Source organism: Hylobates moloch, unplaced genomic scaffold, assembly GCF_009828535.3.
Source record: "Hylobates moloch isolate HMO894 unplaced genomic scaffold, HMol_V3 SCAFFOLD_1, whole genome shotgun sequence".
Classification (NCBI taxonomy): Eukaryota; Metazoa; Chordata; class Mammalia; order Primates; family Hylobatidae; genus Hylobates; species Hylobates moloch.
This window is the reverse complement of record NW_026652276.1, coordinates 121,432,022-121,449,532: the sequence shown is the minus strand read 5'-3', so window position 1 is coordinate 121,449,532 and position 17,511 is coordinate 121,432,022. Positions and strand designations below refer to the sequence as shown.

At 42.1% G+C, this 17,511-nt stretch overlaps 1 protein-coding gene across 1 annotated transcript in view; it reads right to left on the bottom strand.

Annotated features, from left to right (window-relative positions):
* PKD1L1 (polycystin 1 like 1, transient receptor potential channel interacting) overlaps window positions 1-17,511 on the bottom strand; it is a 180,544-nt gene that overhangs the window by 146,962 nt on the left and 16,071 nt on the right. Inside the window, exons 5-8 of the mRNA XM_032758137.2 lie at window positions 17,299-17,411; window positions 12,395-12,515; window positions 11,575-11,792; window positions 9,670-9,992 (exon numbers count right to left, since the gene is read on the bottom strand). Of these exons, the coding sequence (XP_032614028.1) occupies window positions 9,670-9,992; window positions 11,575-11,792; window positions 12,395-12,515; window positions 17,299-17,411 (775 nt within the window). The remainder of the gene's footprint in view (window positions 1-9,669; window positions 9,993-11,574; window positions 11,793-12,394; window positions 12,516-17,298; window positions 17,412-17,511) is intronic.

The following is a 17,511-nucleotide window of genomic DNA, read 5'->3' as shown; positions in this document are numbered from 1 at the left end:
GAGACTCCATCTCAAAAAAAAAAAAAAAAGAATACAGAATAGCAGAATGGATAAGAATTCACCAACCATCTGCTGCCTTCAAGAGACTCACCTAAGACATAAGGACTCGCACAAACTTAAGGTAAAGTGGTAGAAAAAGACATTTCATGTGAACAAACACCAAAAGTGAGCAGGAGTAGCTATTCTCACATCAAACAAAACAAACTTTAAAGCAACAGCAGTTAAAAGAGACAAAGAAGGATGATAATGATGAAAGGCCTTGTCCAACAGGAAAATATCACAATCCTAAACATTTATGCACCTAACACAGGAGCTCCCAAATTTATAAAACAATTACTAATAGACCTAAGAAATGAGATAGACAGCAACACAATAATAGTGGAGGACTTCAATACTACACTGACAGCACTAGACAGGTCATCAAGACAGAAAGTCAACAAAGAAAAAATGGATTTAAAGTACACCCTGGAACAAATGGACTTAACAGATATGTACAGAACATTCCACCCAACATATGCAGAATATACATTCTATTCAATAGTGCATGGAACTTTCTCCAAGATGGACCATATGATAGGCCACAAAACAAGCCTCAATAAATTTAAGAAAATTGAAATTGTATCAAGCACTCTTTCAGACCGCAGTGGAATAAAACTGGAAATCAACTCCAAAAGGAACCTTCAAAACGATGCAAATACGTAGAAATTAAATAACCTGCTCCTGAGTGATCACTGGGTCAAAAATGAAATCAAGATGGAAATTTAAAAGTTCTTCAAACTGAACCACAACAGTGACACAACGTATCAAAACCTCTGGGACGCAGCAAAGGTGGTGCTAAGAGGAAATTTCATAGCCCTAAATGCCTACATCAGAAAGTCTGAAAGAGCACAAACAGACAATCTAAGGTCACATCTCAAGGAACTAGAGAAACAAGAACAAACCAAAACACAAACCCAGCAGAAGAAAGGAAATAACCAAGATCAGAGCAGAACTAAATGAAATTGAAAGAAACAAACAAAAAATCCAAAAGATAAAAAAACCAAAAAGCTGGTTCTTTGAAAAAATAAATAAAATTGATAGACCATTAACAAGATTAACCAAAAAAAGAAGAGAGAAAATCCAAATAAGCTCAATAAGAAACAAAACAGGAGATATTACAACTGACACCACAGAAATACAAAAGATCATTCAAGGCTACTTAATGAACACCTTTACACACACAAACTAGAAAACCTAGAAGAGATGGATAAATTCCTGAAAAGATACAACCCTCCTAGCTTAAGTCAGGAAAGAATTAGATACCATGAACAGACCAATAATAAGCAGTGAGATAGAAACGGTAATTTAAAAATCACCAACAAAAAAAGTCCAGGTCCAGACTAATTCACAGGATAATTCTACCAGACATTTAAAGAATTGGTACCAATCCTATTGACACTATTCCACAAGATAGAGAAAGAGGAAACCTTCCCTAAATCATTTTATGAAGCTAGTATCACCCTAATACTAAAACCAGGAAAGGACATAACCAAAAAAGAAAACTACTACCAGTATCCCTAATGAACATAGATGCTGGAATCCTTAAAACACTAGCTAACCTAATCCAACATATCAAAAAGATAATCCACCATAATCAAGTGGGTTTCATACCAGGGATACAGGTATAGTTTAACATACTCAAGTCAATAAATGTGATACACCACATAAACAGAATTAAAAACAAAAATCACATGATCATCTCAATAGATGCAGAAAAAGTATTCAACAAAATCCAGGATCACTTTATGATTAAAACTCTGAGCAAAATTGGCATACAAGGGACATACCTCAATATAATAAAAGCCAGCTATGACAAACCCACAGCCAACATAATACTGAATGGGAAAAAGCTGAAAGCATTCCCTCTGAGAACTCGAACAAGACAAGGATGCCCACTCTCACCACTCCGCTTCAACATAGTACTGGAAGTCTCAGCCAGAGCAATCAAGAGAAAGGAATAAAGGGTGTCCAAATCAGTAAACAGGAATTCAAACTGTCACTGTTTTCTGATGATATGATTGTATATCTAGAAAACCCTAAAGACTCATCCAAAAAGCTCCTAGAAATGATAAAAGAATTCAGCTAGGTTTCTGGATACAAAACTAATGTACACAAATCAGTAGGTCTTCTATACATCAACAGAGACCAAGCTGAGAATCAAATCAAGAACTCAACTGCTTTCAAAATAGCTGCAAAAAAAAAAAAACCACTTAGGAATATACCTAACCAGGGAGGTGAAAGACCTTTACAAGGAAAACTACAAAAGAGTGCTGAAAAAAAATCATGGATGACACAAACAAATGGAAACACATCCCATTCTCATGGATGAGTAGAATCAATATTGCGAAAATGACCATACTGCCAAAAGCAATCTACAAATTAAATGGAATCCCCATCAAAATACCACCACCATCTTCACAGAATTAGAAAAAACAATTCTAAAATTCATATGGAACCAAAAAAGAGGCTGCACAGCCAAAGCAAGACTAAGCAAAAAGAACAAATCTGGAGGCATCACATTACCTGACTTCAAACTATATTATGAAGCCATAATCACCAAAACAGCATGGTACTGGTATAAAAATAAGCACATAGGACAATGGAACAGAATAGAGATCCCAGAAATAAACCCAAACACTTACAGCCAACTGATCTGCAACAAAGCAAACAAAAACGTAAAGTGCAGAAAGGACACTCTTCAACAAATGGTGCTAGGATAATTGGCTAACCACATGTAGGAGAATGAAACTGGATCCTCCTCTCTCACCTTATACAAAAATCAACTCAAGACGGATTAAGGACTTAAATCTAAGACCTGAAACTATAAAAATTCTAGAAGATAACATTGAAAAAACCCTTCTAGACACTGGCTTAGGTAAGGATTTCATGACCAAGAACCCAAAAGCAAATGCAATAACAACAAAGATAAATAGTTGGGAGTTAATTAAACTAAAGAGATTTTGCACGGCAAAAGAAACATTCAGCAGAGTAAACAGACAACCCACAGAGTGAGAAAAAAATCTTCACAATCTATACATCTGACAAAGGACTAATATCCAGTATCTACAATGAATTCAAACAAATCAACAATCCCATCAAAAAGTGGGCTAAAGACATGAATAGACAATTCTCAAAAAAAAAAAAAAAAAGATATACAAATGGCGAGCAAACATATGAAAAATGCTCGACATCGCTAGTGATCAGGGAAATGCAAATCAAAACCGCAATGCAATACCACTTTACTCCTGCAACAATGGCTATAATCAAAAAATCAAAAAATAGTAGATGTTGGTGTGGATGCAGTGAACAGGGAACACTTCTATACTGCTGGTGGGAATGTAAACCACTATGGAAAACAGTGTGGAGATTCCTTAAAGAACTAAAAGTAGAACTACCATTTGATCCAGCAATCCCACTACTGGATATCGACCCATTGGAAAATAAGTCATTATACGAAAAAGATACTTGCACATGCATGTTTATAGCAGCACAATTTGCAATTGTAAAAACATGGAACCAACCCAAATACCCACCAATCAATGAGTGGATAAAGAAACTGTGATATATATATATATATATATATATATATATATATATATAAATAATGAGATACTACTCAGCTATAAGAAGAATGAATTAATGGCATTCACAGTGACCTGGATGAGATTGGAGATTATTATTCAAAGTGAAGTAACTTAGGAATGGAAAACCAAACATCATATGTTCTCACTTATAAGTGAGAGCTAAGCTATGAGGATGCTAAGGCATAAGAATGACACAATGGACTTTGGGGACTCAGGGGGAAAGGGTGGGAAGTGGGTGAGAGATAAAAGACTAGTAATAGGGTGCAGTGTATATGGCTCAGGTGATGGTTGCACCAAAATCTCAGAGATCACCACTGAAGAACTTACTCATGTAACCAAACACCACCCGTTCCCCAATAACCTATGGAAATACAAAAAAAAAATGCTAATTGAGGGGGCTCTTGAGCAGCCACTTGCTCAAGCCTGCTCCCACTCTGTGAATTGTCTTCAATAAATCTGTGCCTACTCTGGCAAAAAAATAAATAATAAAAATAAATAAATAAATAAATAAACAAATAAATAAATAAAATCAATGACTAGAAGTCAACGCCATTTATGAGGAAGAACCATGAATAATATGTTAGAAAACTGAATGCAATAGCATAATCAAAAAGTAATTCACCAAAATCAAGTGTTCTTCACCCCTAGGAATTCAAGAATGAGTCAATAAGATATTGGCTAATGTAACACATGAGATTTGGAGTTCTAAAGAAGCAAAGAAAAAACTTATAAAATCAACTTCACAGATGCTGGAGAGAATTTAACAAAATCAACAACTCTTATTTTTTTTAAGTCTTCATTAAGAGAGGAAAAGATGAAAACTTCCTTTACATGATAAATTATATCTGTCAAAAATCTAGTATCAAGTTTAATGTAACAATGTCACTGCCTGATGGGTTCTTCTTTCCCACTGCCCTGAAAAAGGACTAATGAGACCAGCAGGTGTTGCAGCAAAGAATGTAATAATCACAGGCCTGCTGAGCAAGGAGAACAGGGAGAAAGTTCTCAAACCTGTCTCCCCCGGAATTTGGAGGCTGGGTTTTGTAAAAGCAATTTTTAAAAAGTACTTTCCCAGCAGGGTTCTGGGAAACTGAAACAAATGATTGGCTGAACAACTGGGATGAAATCACAGGAGCATCTCAAACTGTCTTTGTGCAGCTGAGTTAGTTCCTTGGCAGGGATGTGAGGGGGTAGTCTTAGAACTAGATGGTGTCTCTTGGTCTTCTGAAATGTTAAATCTAAAAAATATCTCAAAATCAGATCTTTAGGTTTCACAATAGTGATGTTATTTATAGGAGTAGTTGGGAAAGTTACACATTTTGCAACCCTCAGTTACACGACTCTGGGGCAACAGACAACCTATAGAAACACAAACTAAGCAATGACAGGTTATGGTTTAATGCCTACTCATTAGCAAAGTCCAAACCCCTATCATAATTTTAACCTTGCCTTATGAATGTGGCTTTAATCTTCAGACAAGGAGGGTGCCAGTTTCCTTTGCCTCCAAGTCTAATGATAAACCTAATCCTTCTCATAGTTATCTTGGCCTCTGCATTACAGTAAGCAAGAAAAATATTTAGTCTGTGAAGTTAGAAGCAAGATGGAGTCAGTCATGCTAGATCGCTCTTATTACTTATAATTCTGCAAAAGCAGTTCAAAAACACTGGAAGGATCTTGAGACTGACATGCCCATCATCATCTATCTCATTTAACACTGTTCGGGCAGTATCAGCCATTGTAATTAAACAAGAGAAAGAAACTGGAGGGGTCAAATTGGAAATGAGAGGTTGATAATCACCATTCATAATTAATATGTTTACATAGCTGAAAAACACTAAAGAATACACTTCAAGATAACTATAAACAACCTGAGAATTCAGTGAAAGAGAAGAGGACCTCAAATCAACAGCAAATAGCAGCAGCTTTTCTATATACCAATGACAACCAGTTTGGGGACAAAATGGAAAAAAAATGGGAAAAAATATCCCTTTTATAATACAATAGTGCAAAAAATAAAATATCACACAAGAAACAGGTAAATTCTACACAAAGAAATGTTCAGGCCGAGCGCAGTGGTTCATGTCTGTAATCCCAACACTTTGGGAGGCTGAGGCTGTAGGAACACTTGAGGCCAGGAGTTCGAGACCAGCCTGGTCAATATAGTGAGACTCCTGTCTCTATAAAAACAGAAAAGAAAAGAAAAAACAGAAATGTTTAAAATACTTTTAAAGAAAGATGCATGGAAAAATGGACAGGAACAGGGCAGTTCATGCAGGGGGAGACTCTTAAATATAAAGACTCTACATAAATTAATTTATATATTAAACATTTGTAAATGAAAAATAAAATTCTAAGCCCTCCAACCTACTGAATGGACCCCTCCTTTTGGCCAAGGGCATTCCAAAGTTAACCTGAAAGATGAGTTCAGGCCACAGTGGGAAGGGAGGGTCAGACATGCCCCATGATACCCTCCTGCCTTTGGAATTCAGGCACAACTGACCAGCATTAACATTTAAACAGAGGCCTTAAGAATGACAAAACAGACTTTTTGTAGCAATAAGATACCAACATGACAGATAGCAGGCCCTGAAAGAAATCAAAGTATTTTACCCCAAAATATATTTGACACTTTGAAATTGTCCTATGAAGAGAGGAGGATCCAAAATCAACTGCAAATAGCAGCAGCTTTTCTATATACCAATGACAACCAGTTTGGGGACAAAATGGGAAAAAATATCCCTTTTATAATACAATAGTGCAAAAAATAAAATATCATACAAGAAACATGTAAATTCCATATAAAGAAATGTTCAGGCCGGGTGCAGTGGTTCATGCCTGTAATCCCAACACTTTGGGAGGCTGAGGCTGTAGGATCACTTGAGGCCAGGAGTTCAGGGAAAAATTTATGTTCTGTAGAGAATTTCCTTCCCTTTCCAGATCTTTTCCTGATCCAGGACAGAATTAACTGAGTCTGGCACCTTTTAAAGGCTGATAAGAAACATTTACAATCTATTCTCTCTGAAGGCTGCTACCTGGAGGCTTTGTCTGCATGTTAAAAACTTTGGTCTTCACCACCACTTATTTTCACCCTGACACTCCTTTCTATTGATTCCAGGTCTTTAGGTAATAACTTAACTCTTTCAACCAATTGCCAATCAGAAAATCTTTGTATCCACCTATGACCTGAAAGCCTCCCCCCACCCCCATCTTTGAGTTGTCCCACCTTTCCGCGCAGAACCAATATACATTTTAGATGTATTGATTGATGTCTTACGTCTCCCTAAAATGTATAAAACCAAGCTGTAGCATGACCACCTTGGGCACAAGTTCTTAGGACCTCTTGGAGCTGTGCCTCAGGCCATGGTCACTCATATTTGGCTCAGAATAAATCTATTCAAAAATTTTACTTAGTTTGATTCTTTTCATCAACACATGATTTAAATAAAAATACCAATAAGATATTTTTATACTAGTCAGTGTGAGTCTGAAGTTCATGTGGAAAAATGAACGAGCAAAAATGGCAAGAATAATGCTAGAGAAGATGAGTGACAAGGGAAGCCAGCAAATCACCTGACAGCAGAGAGGAAACCAGCATTGGTAGAGGCAGCACACCCCATCAGTGTGGCAACTGAATTCTAGCATACGACACTGAGCCAAATGGGTGGCCATGCTAGAGAAGATGAGTGACAAGGGATGCCAGCAAACCGCCTGAGGGCAGAGAGGAAGCCAGCATAGGTAGAGGGAGCACGCCCCATCAGTGCGGCAATCGAATCTTCCAGCAAATGACGCTTAGCCAAATGGGTGGCCATTCAGGAAACAGTCAAATGGAATCTATAATGCAGGCTTTATGCCAGGATATATATTCAAATGCATTCAACATTTAAGTGAGAAAACAGAATAATAAAAACTCTAGAAGAAACCGTGAGAGAGTTGTTCCATAAACTTAGAGTAAGGAAAGAATTTCTAACTATGACTTAAAACTCAGAAACCATAAAAAAGGTTGATAAAGTGTACTTAATAAAAGTTAAAAATTCCTACATGAAAAGAAAAAAAACTATAAGTAAAACCAAAACACAAATGACAAATTGAAAGAAACAATACTAAAAAGACAAATTTTCTTTTCCTTTTTTTTTTTTTTCTGAGACAGAGTCTTGCCCTGTCGCCCAGGCTGGAATGCAGTGGTGCAATCTCAGCTCACTGCAACCTCCGCCTCCCAGGTTCAAGTGATTCTCCTGCCCCAGCCTCCTAAGTAGGGCACGCCAACACACCCAGCTAATTTTTGTATTTTTAGTAGAGACGGGGTTTCACTATGTTGGTCAGGCTGGTCTCGAACTCTTGACCTCGTGATCCGCCCGCCTTGGCCTCCCAAAGTGCTGGGATTACAGGTGTGAGCCACCACACCCAGCCGACAAATTTTCTTAATAACTGAAAGAGCTCATTGAAACCCCATATTAGATGGAACTGTGAAAGTGCTCTGCTTGGATGAATATGGTCATATACTGGCAGTTGACAAGGATGAACCTAATAAAATGCAAATTTGAAAACTTCAGAAAGGTACTGTTTTTACCTATCATATTGATCTCTACATTGTTCACAGGAATGTAAACCGGATAAGAGTCCTAATTAAAAGCAATTTAGCAATAACTATCAATTACAGATGCACATAGCATTTGAGGCAATAATCTTGGCTTTCTATTAAATGACATACACATGTAATTATTAACTGCAATGTTGTTTGCAATACTGAAAGATCAGAAACAATTTCAATGTCCACCAATAAAAAGAAAGAGCTGAGTAGATTTGGTCCATTACATTAATTGACTACTCAGCAACCACACCAAAAGCCAGGGAAGCTGTTTCTGTGTAGACAGGGGAGGCTGTCTAGATATGGATATGCATTTAAGTGGGCAAGGAGTGGGATACTGTGCGTGGTATACTTCCATTTGTGGAAAGGAGGAGAAACAACATTTATACTTGCTTATACACATAAAAGAAATAAGAAGTAGAAGGCAGTAGTTGACTGTGGGTCAATAGCAAAGAACTTTTTACTATATATCTTTCTAGAATGTGGTAGTTTACACCATGAGAATGTACCATGTTCAAAAAGTGACTTTAAAAAAAAGGGAGGCAGGGGGACGATGCAGTGGCTCACACCTGTAATCCCCACACTTTGGGAGGCCCAGGCAGACAGATCACTTGAGGTCAGGAGTTTGAGACCAGCTAGGCCAATATAGTGAAACCCATCTCTACTAAAAATACAAAAAATTAGCTGGGCATGGTGGTGCACACCTGTAATCCCAGCTACTTGGGAGGCAGAGGCAGGAGGATCCCTTGAACCTGGGAGGTGGAGGTTGCAGTGAGCCGAGATTGCACCACTGCACTCCAGCCTGGGCAACAGAACAAGACTTTGTCTCAAAAAAAAAAAGGAAGAACGAAAGAAAAAAAAAAGAAAAAATTAAATCCTATCCATAAGTGGAAAAGTATCAGAACTCTCCACTCACCCTCCACCCCCAGTCATCATCTCTAGGGGTTTAGTAGTTGTCTGAGTAGAAAGGGTCCAACACTGGAATGTAAAAAATTTTTTCTTACTTTTGTTGAGACTACAAAATGTTGGAAATTTTAGTGCAAAAGAATTCATATAGAACATTGTGTGTGTGTATATGTGTGTGCATGAACTTGAAGGACAATTCAAGTAATTTCTCAATAGTTATTATTTTTAGAATTCTGCTTCTGTGTAGGATGAAGCGCCAGTACATTAGCTTTGGGACCTCAGGGCAAATCCCCAGCCTCACCACCTCTACCTCACAAGGCAGGTGGAAAGACTAAATGCAATGAAGTATGGTAGAGTTGGTCACAGTGCAAAACACAGTGCACAAATCCACCTACGTCTGCAGTGCGCCACTGAACTACTATTCTTGGAGCCAGGAAGGTTGGCTGGGTCCAGAGAAATGGAATGCAGTTTCTTTTCTTTTCCCAACACTGCCTCTTGAGTCCCCTAGCTCAGGATCTCCTTCCCAGGCTCCTGAAAGGACACCATGCACCTTACCTTTTGAGTACTGGTGGTAGGCAGTCACCGCCGTTGCCTCAGACATGATGTGTAGCCTCATTTCGACCCCAGAACTGTCCCTGAAATCCATCATCAGACAGAGAGCCTCTCCAGAAGCCATATGAACACAGAATCCCAGATTTGGAGGTGCCCGAGCTTCCATTTCCAGGGAGCAATCGAGAACAGGGTTCATGGAGTTATCAGAATTTCGAGCTGGGATGGCCACAGGAGGATGCTGAGTAGGGGGATAGAGGATCTCAGAACCAGACTGTGATGCCGTGAAGCTGGGGGAGCAAGGAGTGCCAGGCGGAAGGCCATAGGAGCTGTGGGAGAGAGGAAGAGGCTTCAGATTTCATGACAGTGGACCACATCACCAGGTGGGGTGGAAGGGCAGAAGCCAAGCAGCCTGGCCTGGGTCCAGCCATCTAGAAGCCAAGTCTGAGAAACCTGATGAAAGGCTTCACTTCCACTGGTTCTCAGAGTGGGGTCCCAGGGCCAGCAGCATCAGCATCACCTGGGCACTTGTGAGATATGCAAATTCTTGGCCCATCCCAGACCCACTGAGTCAGAAACTGGGGTGGGGCCAGCAAGCCCCCAGGTGAATCTGAGGTCAGCAAAAATTTGGGAGTCACTGCTCTAGCTACATTAGTAATAGTAAAAGGTAGAGTTTCTCTCATCACTTATTTAATGGACATGAAAGATGGTATCTCCCACAAGTCACTACCTCCTGTGTTTTTGCGAAAAGTTGCCCGTGAGGATGGGTGCCACCCTTTCTACATTTTTCCCTAGCTCCTTGTGCTGCAAATTGGTTGGGGAGTTGGGAATAGTCTAGGATACTCAAGTCTCAGCTTCCAGTCACACAGGACTTTCATGATCATCATTTATGTGTTAAAAGCTGGTCTTGGGTAATGCATATGGTGTTGGTACCATTACGTAAGATTAAAGAAAGCAGGAAAAGGAAGATCATGGAGGTGGACATGGCTTAAGTATCTTAATGGCCAATTCTCATGCTCCCATGTTTGTTTTTTTTTTCCTCTCCCAGTGTGCTGTGCATGTCCTGTTAAAAATGCACACAGGCGGACGGATCACAGGGTCAGGAGATCGAGACCACCCTGGCTAACAGAGTGAAACCCCATCTCTTCTAAAAATCCAAAAAATTAGCCAAGCATGGTGGCGGGCGCCTATAGTCCCAGCTACTCGGGAGGCTGAGGCAAGAGAATGGCATAAACCCGGGAGGCAGAGCTTGCAGTGACCCGAGATCGCGCCACTGCACTCCAGTCTGGGTGACAGAGCAAGACTCCCTCTTGAAAAAAAAATAAAATAAAATACACACAGTCGGCCAGGTGCAGTGGCTCATGCCTGTAATCCCAGGACTTTGGGATGCCGAGGCGGGTGGATCACGAAGTCAAGAGATCAAGACCAGTCTGGCCAACATGGTGAAACCCTATCTCTACTAAAAATACAAAAATTAGCCCAGTGTGATGGCGCACGCCTGTAGTCCCAGCTACTCAGGAGGCTGAGGCAGAAGAATCGCTTGAACCCAGGAGGCGGAGGTTGCAGTGAGCCAAGATCACGTCACTGTACTCCAGCTTGGGTGACAGAGCGAGACTCTGTCAATAAAACAAACAAACAAACAACAACAACAAAATATACACAGTCAGACAAAGCTTCAGTCTCAGTATGTGATTGATGGGAAACATAAAGGCAACCAAGTGACATGGGTCCCTGATGGCAAACAGAGGCCAATTACGTCTACAGCATCGTAACTTGAAAGTCACTGGACTCAACTGCAACTATAATTAAAGCAAACAACGAAGATACTAAAATCACCAACGGATTGGGCATGGAGGGTTCCAGACTGGGGATGGAGAAGTGGTGTTGGCCTCCACACCTCCTTCACCTTACCTTCTGGGAGAAGTGGGAAAATGTGAAATCGGCCACAGGGGCACTCGCTGGGAGCTGGTCTGAGTGGGTCTGGCCCCCTTGGTGGGGGTCTCCATCTTGACAGTCCCAGGAAGCAGCCCCGTGGCCACATCCTCCACACAGCACAGCAGTCTCAGGACACAGCAGGAAGCCTCCATCTTCAGGCTACAGGGAGCTGCTGCAGAAGTGGTGCCCTGGAGCTTAAAAGTTTAAGAACAGTTCAGGGTTTATTGAATGGCCTCGTCTGGCATCAGTAGTTGATGTCCTCCATGCTCAAAAAGCCAATTTAACAAAGAGCCCCACTGCTGCTGAGGTCTCTGCTATTTGGGTGGGTGACCACAAATTGGCGCCGTGCATTGGCGCTATGTCATGAGTGGTAGGATTCACACTTTCCAGCATACTAGCCAAGACAGTGCCCAGCTGGCACCAGCTAGAACTGTGAGGCATGTTTGACCAGGTATTTCAGGGTTGCTTAGTATTAGAAGTTCATGTTACCCCCTCAGCTAAGCCAATAGAAAATTAGCAATCGCATAAGGTCATCTATACCTCTATAAAGTTGTCAGCTGAGAGATGGCGCTCTTACAGGCAGCAAAAGTGTAAAGTCTATTTTCCCTTACTGTGGTGACAAATTTTAATGATGCCTTCAAACTGTCTGAGCAGTGTCCAAATGACTTAGAAAGGCAAAATATGGTTCACTGACAAACTCTGAGGCTGCCTACATACGGGTGAGTCCCCCCCGTATGCATCAGATGCTCACCAGCAGCTTTCTGATGAAATTCAATTGCAGGGGTTAGATACCAACCTGGAGAAGACCAGAGAATGTGCTGTCTGCAGTCCCAGTAGCACACAGCCGCCTGTGATGGAAACTGGGGCCACCACTGCTCCAGGCCCTTGCGATTATAATGAAAGGTTTGTGGGGAATTCTGTATGGGAAGGAAAGTGCAGAAAGAAAAGGAAACCCGGTCATGTTTCAGTCACGTATCTGGCTTATTTGATTACGAATCATGCCCTTTACCAGGTTTTGCTGGAAATTCCCTTGCTGTGATCGCAGGCCCATTCCTGGGAGTCAGGCCCAGGCTGACCATGGGGATATGATGTGGTTAGAAGCCAAACCAGTGGGGCTGCTGCAGGCACTCGAGGGAGAAGTCTTAGGTAGAGTAGAGCTTATTAAACCATTGACTAAAATCCACGCCCACTGCTTCAGACAGTTCACCCAAAGGGGTGAGTCACGTACAAAACATGCTCTGTCTGCCCCGTGGGGCCTGGACTTGGCTGGAACACACTGTGGTGCGGTGACTGAGGGGGCACCGCACAAGGCCTGGTGGTAACTACTTGCTTATGCCGAGTGCACTCAAACCTGGCAGGGAGGCAGGGCTTGGGAATGGGACTCAAGGACGGTGCCTCTGGCCAGCAGGGACGAGGGCCAGTTAGCCGGTCATCTTCGTGTCCCCCGTCACAGGACCCTGTTTTCAGCTGTTATCACCACCTCACCCTGCTGATGAGCCCCAGCAAGCCCTGCAGGAGGGGGTGAGGCACAGCGGGTTCCTTTCTCTGCAGCGGCTCCAGGCCCCACCTCTGGCAAAACCAGCCTTACTCTCAGCCTCCCCGCCCCCACATGGCTCCAATGAGGTGAGTGTCTCTGTCTCAGGCTGTGGCAAGGCCAGACCAGCATTATAATCCTGCATGGGAAAAATCCACGACGAGTATTTCCGATGCCTGCAGCCGCCTGGCTCTGGGCTTGCTCTGCTCTGCATAAGAGGTGGTGTAGGCACGTTGCGGGACACAGGCCCTGGGTCAGAGGCTCTGGAGCTCACACCTACACAAGAGTCATCATTCTAGTGCCTCAGCTGAGGCTCACTGTCCGTGTCTGTTAGCATGGAGCTCAGAGAATAGACCTGCCCAAGTGAAGAGTAAACTATTAGATGGTGAGAAAGAAAAAGAAACATTTTATCGAGGAATGCGAGTCCCCTTAAATGATCAGGCCCAGAGATGCATTAAAATATGACAGCAGTCGTGTCTCACTCTACTTGAGCTAAATAATGACCTCTTGAAGCCACTTGCTAAGTGGGCTCTAAACTGACTGACGCCAAGTAGCCAAAAAATGTCATTCACCTTCTAGTTCAACAATGTCTAGCCAATCACTGACCAATGTTATTTCTGTAAACCAACGAGAATTCCTGAGAACAACTTCTGTAATTGCCCCCTTCCTGAGTCGTCATTTTTTCTTTAAAACTTGAGCCTCTCATTTGTTTTCCAAAGCACTTCCCAGTGTTTCCCATTCTGCAGTGCTCAACCTTGGCCCAAATAAACTCCGTTTATTAATTTTGCCTTGGTTTCTTTCTTTAGGTCAACAATGTGGACTGCACTTAACCTCAAATCCAACGCAACGTCCTGGCCCTGGGACGCTCACAGTGACCACCATGCCACTGCCTGGGCCACCCCGTTTGTCCCCAACCCTCTCTTCACCATGATCAGCCTTCGTGTATGGTGTACCCATGACATAACTAACTCCATCTTAGAAAAAGCCTCCATTTATTTTCATAGAGCACTCTGCCAACAAGGAGAAGATGTTTTGTTTAATAAACAAATAAAAAAATAAAGACTGCATCCAACCAGATAAGGACACGAGCACACTCTTCCACTTTTGGTTCTCACCAGAGGGCCCTGTGACTATACAAGATTAGGCCTGAACAGCTCCAAATGGCCGTCTTAACTGCCACTTTATTGAAGTCACTCATGATGAGAGCTTGGCATCTGCCGCCAGAGGCTCTGCTACCTTCAAGATTTTCTTGTAAGACTGATGAACCCTTCGGTCCAGACTGGGACTCCTTTTGTCTTCTTGGCTCCCCCTGGACTGGTTCATTAACACTTTCTCCTATCTCTTTTTCTTCTTGATGTTAAATGTTACTTTGTTTGCTGTGGAATGTTTAACTTATAACATTTATAGGTTAAGTATACTATTATGTATGGTTTGCAATACTGACTGACTTACCGAGTGGCATCAGCCTGTGTGCCTGTGGCTCTGGCTGCCAAGTGAATGGGAAGTACTATGGAGAATTGCCTCCTTAGGAGCTCCACGTAGCTCGTGGCTTTTGTGATTGAATCACAATCAATAAAAGCCTGACATTGTGGAAAGACACAAACATGCAGGGACCTGGTTATCTCTAACCTTGCACTACTCATGACACTTAGGCTCTGGGGCTTGTGGTGCGGGGCTCACATGCTGTCCATTCCATCAGCTGAAGCCTACTTCCAGGCACTTGCAACGGCATGTCAACACAGATCTTCTGTCCTCCCAGAGGGACATCTGAAGTCACCTCAGCTGTTCCTAATGTGACATATTTTTAGTCCAGTCATCATCCTAGTCACTTGCTTCCTATTTTTCCTTTTATATCCTTTAGTTCTTAATGTAGTGATTTTCTTTAGGAAAACAACAACAACAAACCTGCATGTCTTAGCTGAGTCCTGGGAAAAAAGAAAACGGCACCTGTGTCTATCCAGATTAACGTCCATGCATGTTTGTGTCTTTCCACAATGTCAGGCTTTTATTGATTGTGATTCAATCACAAAAGTAAAGGGCCTCAGAACAGGGACTGGCTTGGGGGTGGGGGGATTGTGCTCAGGTCTCAGGAGACAGACACAAGAGTACCCCCACTAGGCTTCACTCTGCTCACAGCTAAGAAGGTCTTCTGTTGCTAGGAAGGAAGACCCTTTCCTTCTAACCAAGCACACAGGCCAGAGGTTTGCTCACCCAAGCACTTCGGATTTGTAACCAGTGAGTGCCCGAGACAGACTGCGGCAGCTAAGCAGGAGGTGGGAGGTGGAGTCAATGAGCTCCTGCACAGGGAGACCCCACCCTGCTCTTGTTTCTCGTGTGTATTCACAGGCCCTGCCTGCATTGCCAGGCCTCAGCAGAGAGACAAGAATGACATTCCTGTGGCGGCACCCAGGGAGTGCTGATTCCACTTGAAGATTTCTCTCTAATTGAACAGTTACTTACACCTTAGCTAAGTCTCGAAATAATTTCTCAAAAATAAGCTGCGAAATTATTCACTGGTTGACCCTAGCATTGGAGAAAATCGTCCTGCTCAAGCTGCAAAGAATGAGTTTTCTTAACTGGGGCTCCAGGGGATGTGCCAGTCTACCCAGTAGAATCCAAAAGAAGTAAGAATTTCACACAGAGATGCTCTACCCTGAAATGGATGCTACACAGGGCCTCAGCGATCAGATTTCCGGGAGACAGACAGACAAATCCGGCCATAAAAGGTAGGCTTATCGTTAGCAAAATGGAGTCCGAAAAACAACAGCCCTGGGCCCACGCATCCAAGTGTCTGGGTCACAAACCATCTAGGGGGTCCAATTCTCCCCAATACTGCTGTCAGCAAAGACTCGGAGACTGCAATGGTGGGGAACACAGTCAGGTGTGCAGCGTGGGCTGCCCTCACAGGTGGCTGTCACGGATTCTTCTTTTCCTAAATTTCCACCTAGGGGCTGAATCATGTGCGTCCGTGGTCACAGGTTGGACTTGGCCCGTGGTCTCCCAGGGAATGGTGCCAGCTTCATGCTCTGCCCCGCCCCCTGTCCTGTCAGGCTTGAGGGTTTTACAAATAAATAAAAGGAGCAATATTATAGCAGCAGATCAAGAGTAAAGATCAGGTGGATTGGAGGTAGATCAGAAAGAACTGTGATCAGTTTAGCTGTTCTTGGCAATATTGATGGGCCACTACCAGTCACTGCCTTTGAACAGTAACATGAAAGAAAAGTAGCATCAGTGAAAACAGTGGAACTGAATAATAATGAGGAAAACAAACATCTACATTTACCCATGTTTTTCCTTTAAGAAAGATAAGTTACATTTGTTCTTTATATGCTTAAATGCTTAATTTCCATTAGAAGGAGTAAAACCATCAATTTCAGGTACAGGGTGACATTAGAGAAGGCCAACTATTTTTTTAAATTATGTCTACTTTAAATTTTGTATTGCCTGGTGCTATTGTGTTTTTTTAAATTGTGGTAAAACAATAACATAAAATTTACCATCCGAACCACCTGAAGGCATAGTTCAGGGTGTTAAGTGTACGCACATGTACGTGGTTGTGCAGTACATTTTTGGGAAAAAAGTACATTTTTGGGGCTTTCCCATCCTACAAAACTGAAGCTCTGTACCCATTAAGCAACCCTCCATTCCTCCTCCCCACAGCCCCGGCAACCACCCCACTCTCCTTTCAGTGTCTATGAATGTGACTACTCTAGGGACCCCGCCTAAGTAGAATTATAAAGGATGTGTCTTTTTGTGACTGGCTTATCTCACAAACCATAATGTCGTCAAGGTTCATCGAATGTTGTTTTAAAGTCTGTATGTTATGCACCATGAAATAACCAATTACCATCATGTTGAGTGCTTGTACCCAGAAGGCTCACCATATTCCTTTCCAGAGTTCATAATAGAGATGATGATGATTCTTGTATGACATCACCTTCTACGGCTCCCAGCATTCGGGGGTTTGTCATACTACCTGTTCTACTCCTGCAAATTAACTTCAGAACACCATTCTTTTTTCCAACAATTTAAGAGCTGCATTTGCTAACCCACCCTCAGGCCATGTAGGAACAAGCATCGACTTTCACATCTGAGCAACTCTTTGTAAGTCCCATGTAATTTGCATGTTCAGAAAAGCAATATTTCGCCATGGTACATTGACATACCTATCCGCGCTGTTATTACAATCCAGAGGCGCCTGTGTTTTTTCATTAACAACAGCCTGTGTTTTTTCATTAACAACACTTAACGCTGCTTCACTAGTTGTTTTCCAAATGTTCTGTAAGAAAAAATAATAAAATAACGTGAGAGAGCTGCTTATGAAAACCCAGTACATTTGGGAAAGTAATATTACTTCATTAACAAAATAGCAGTGGACC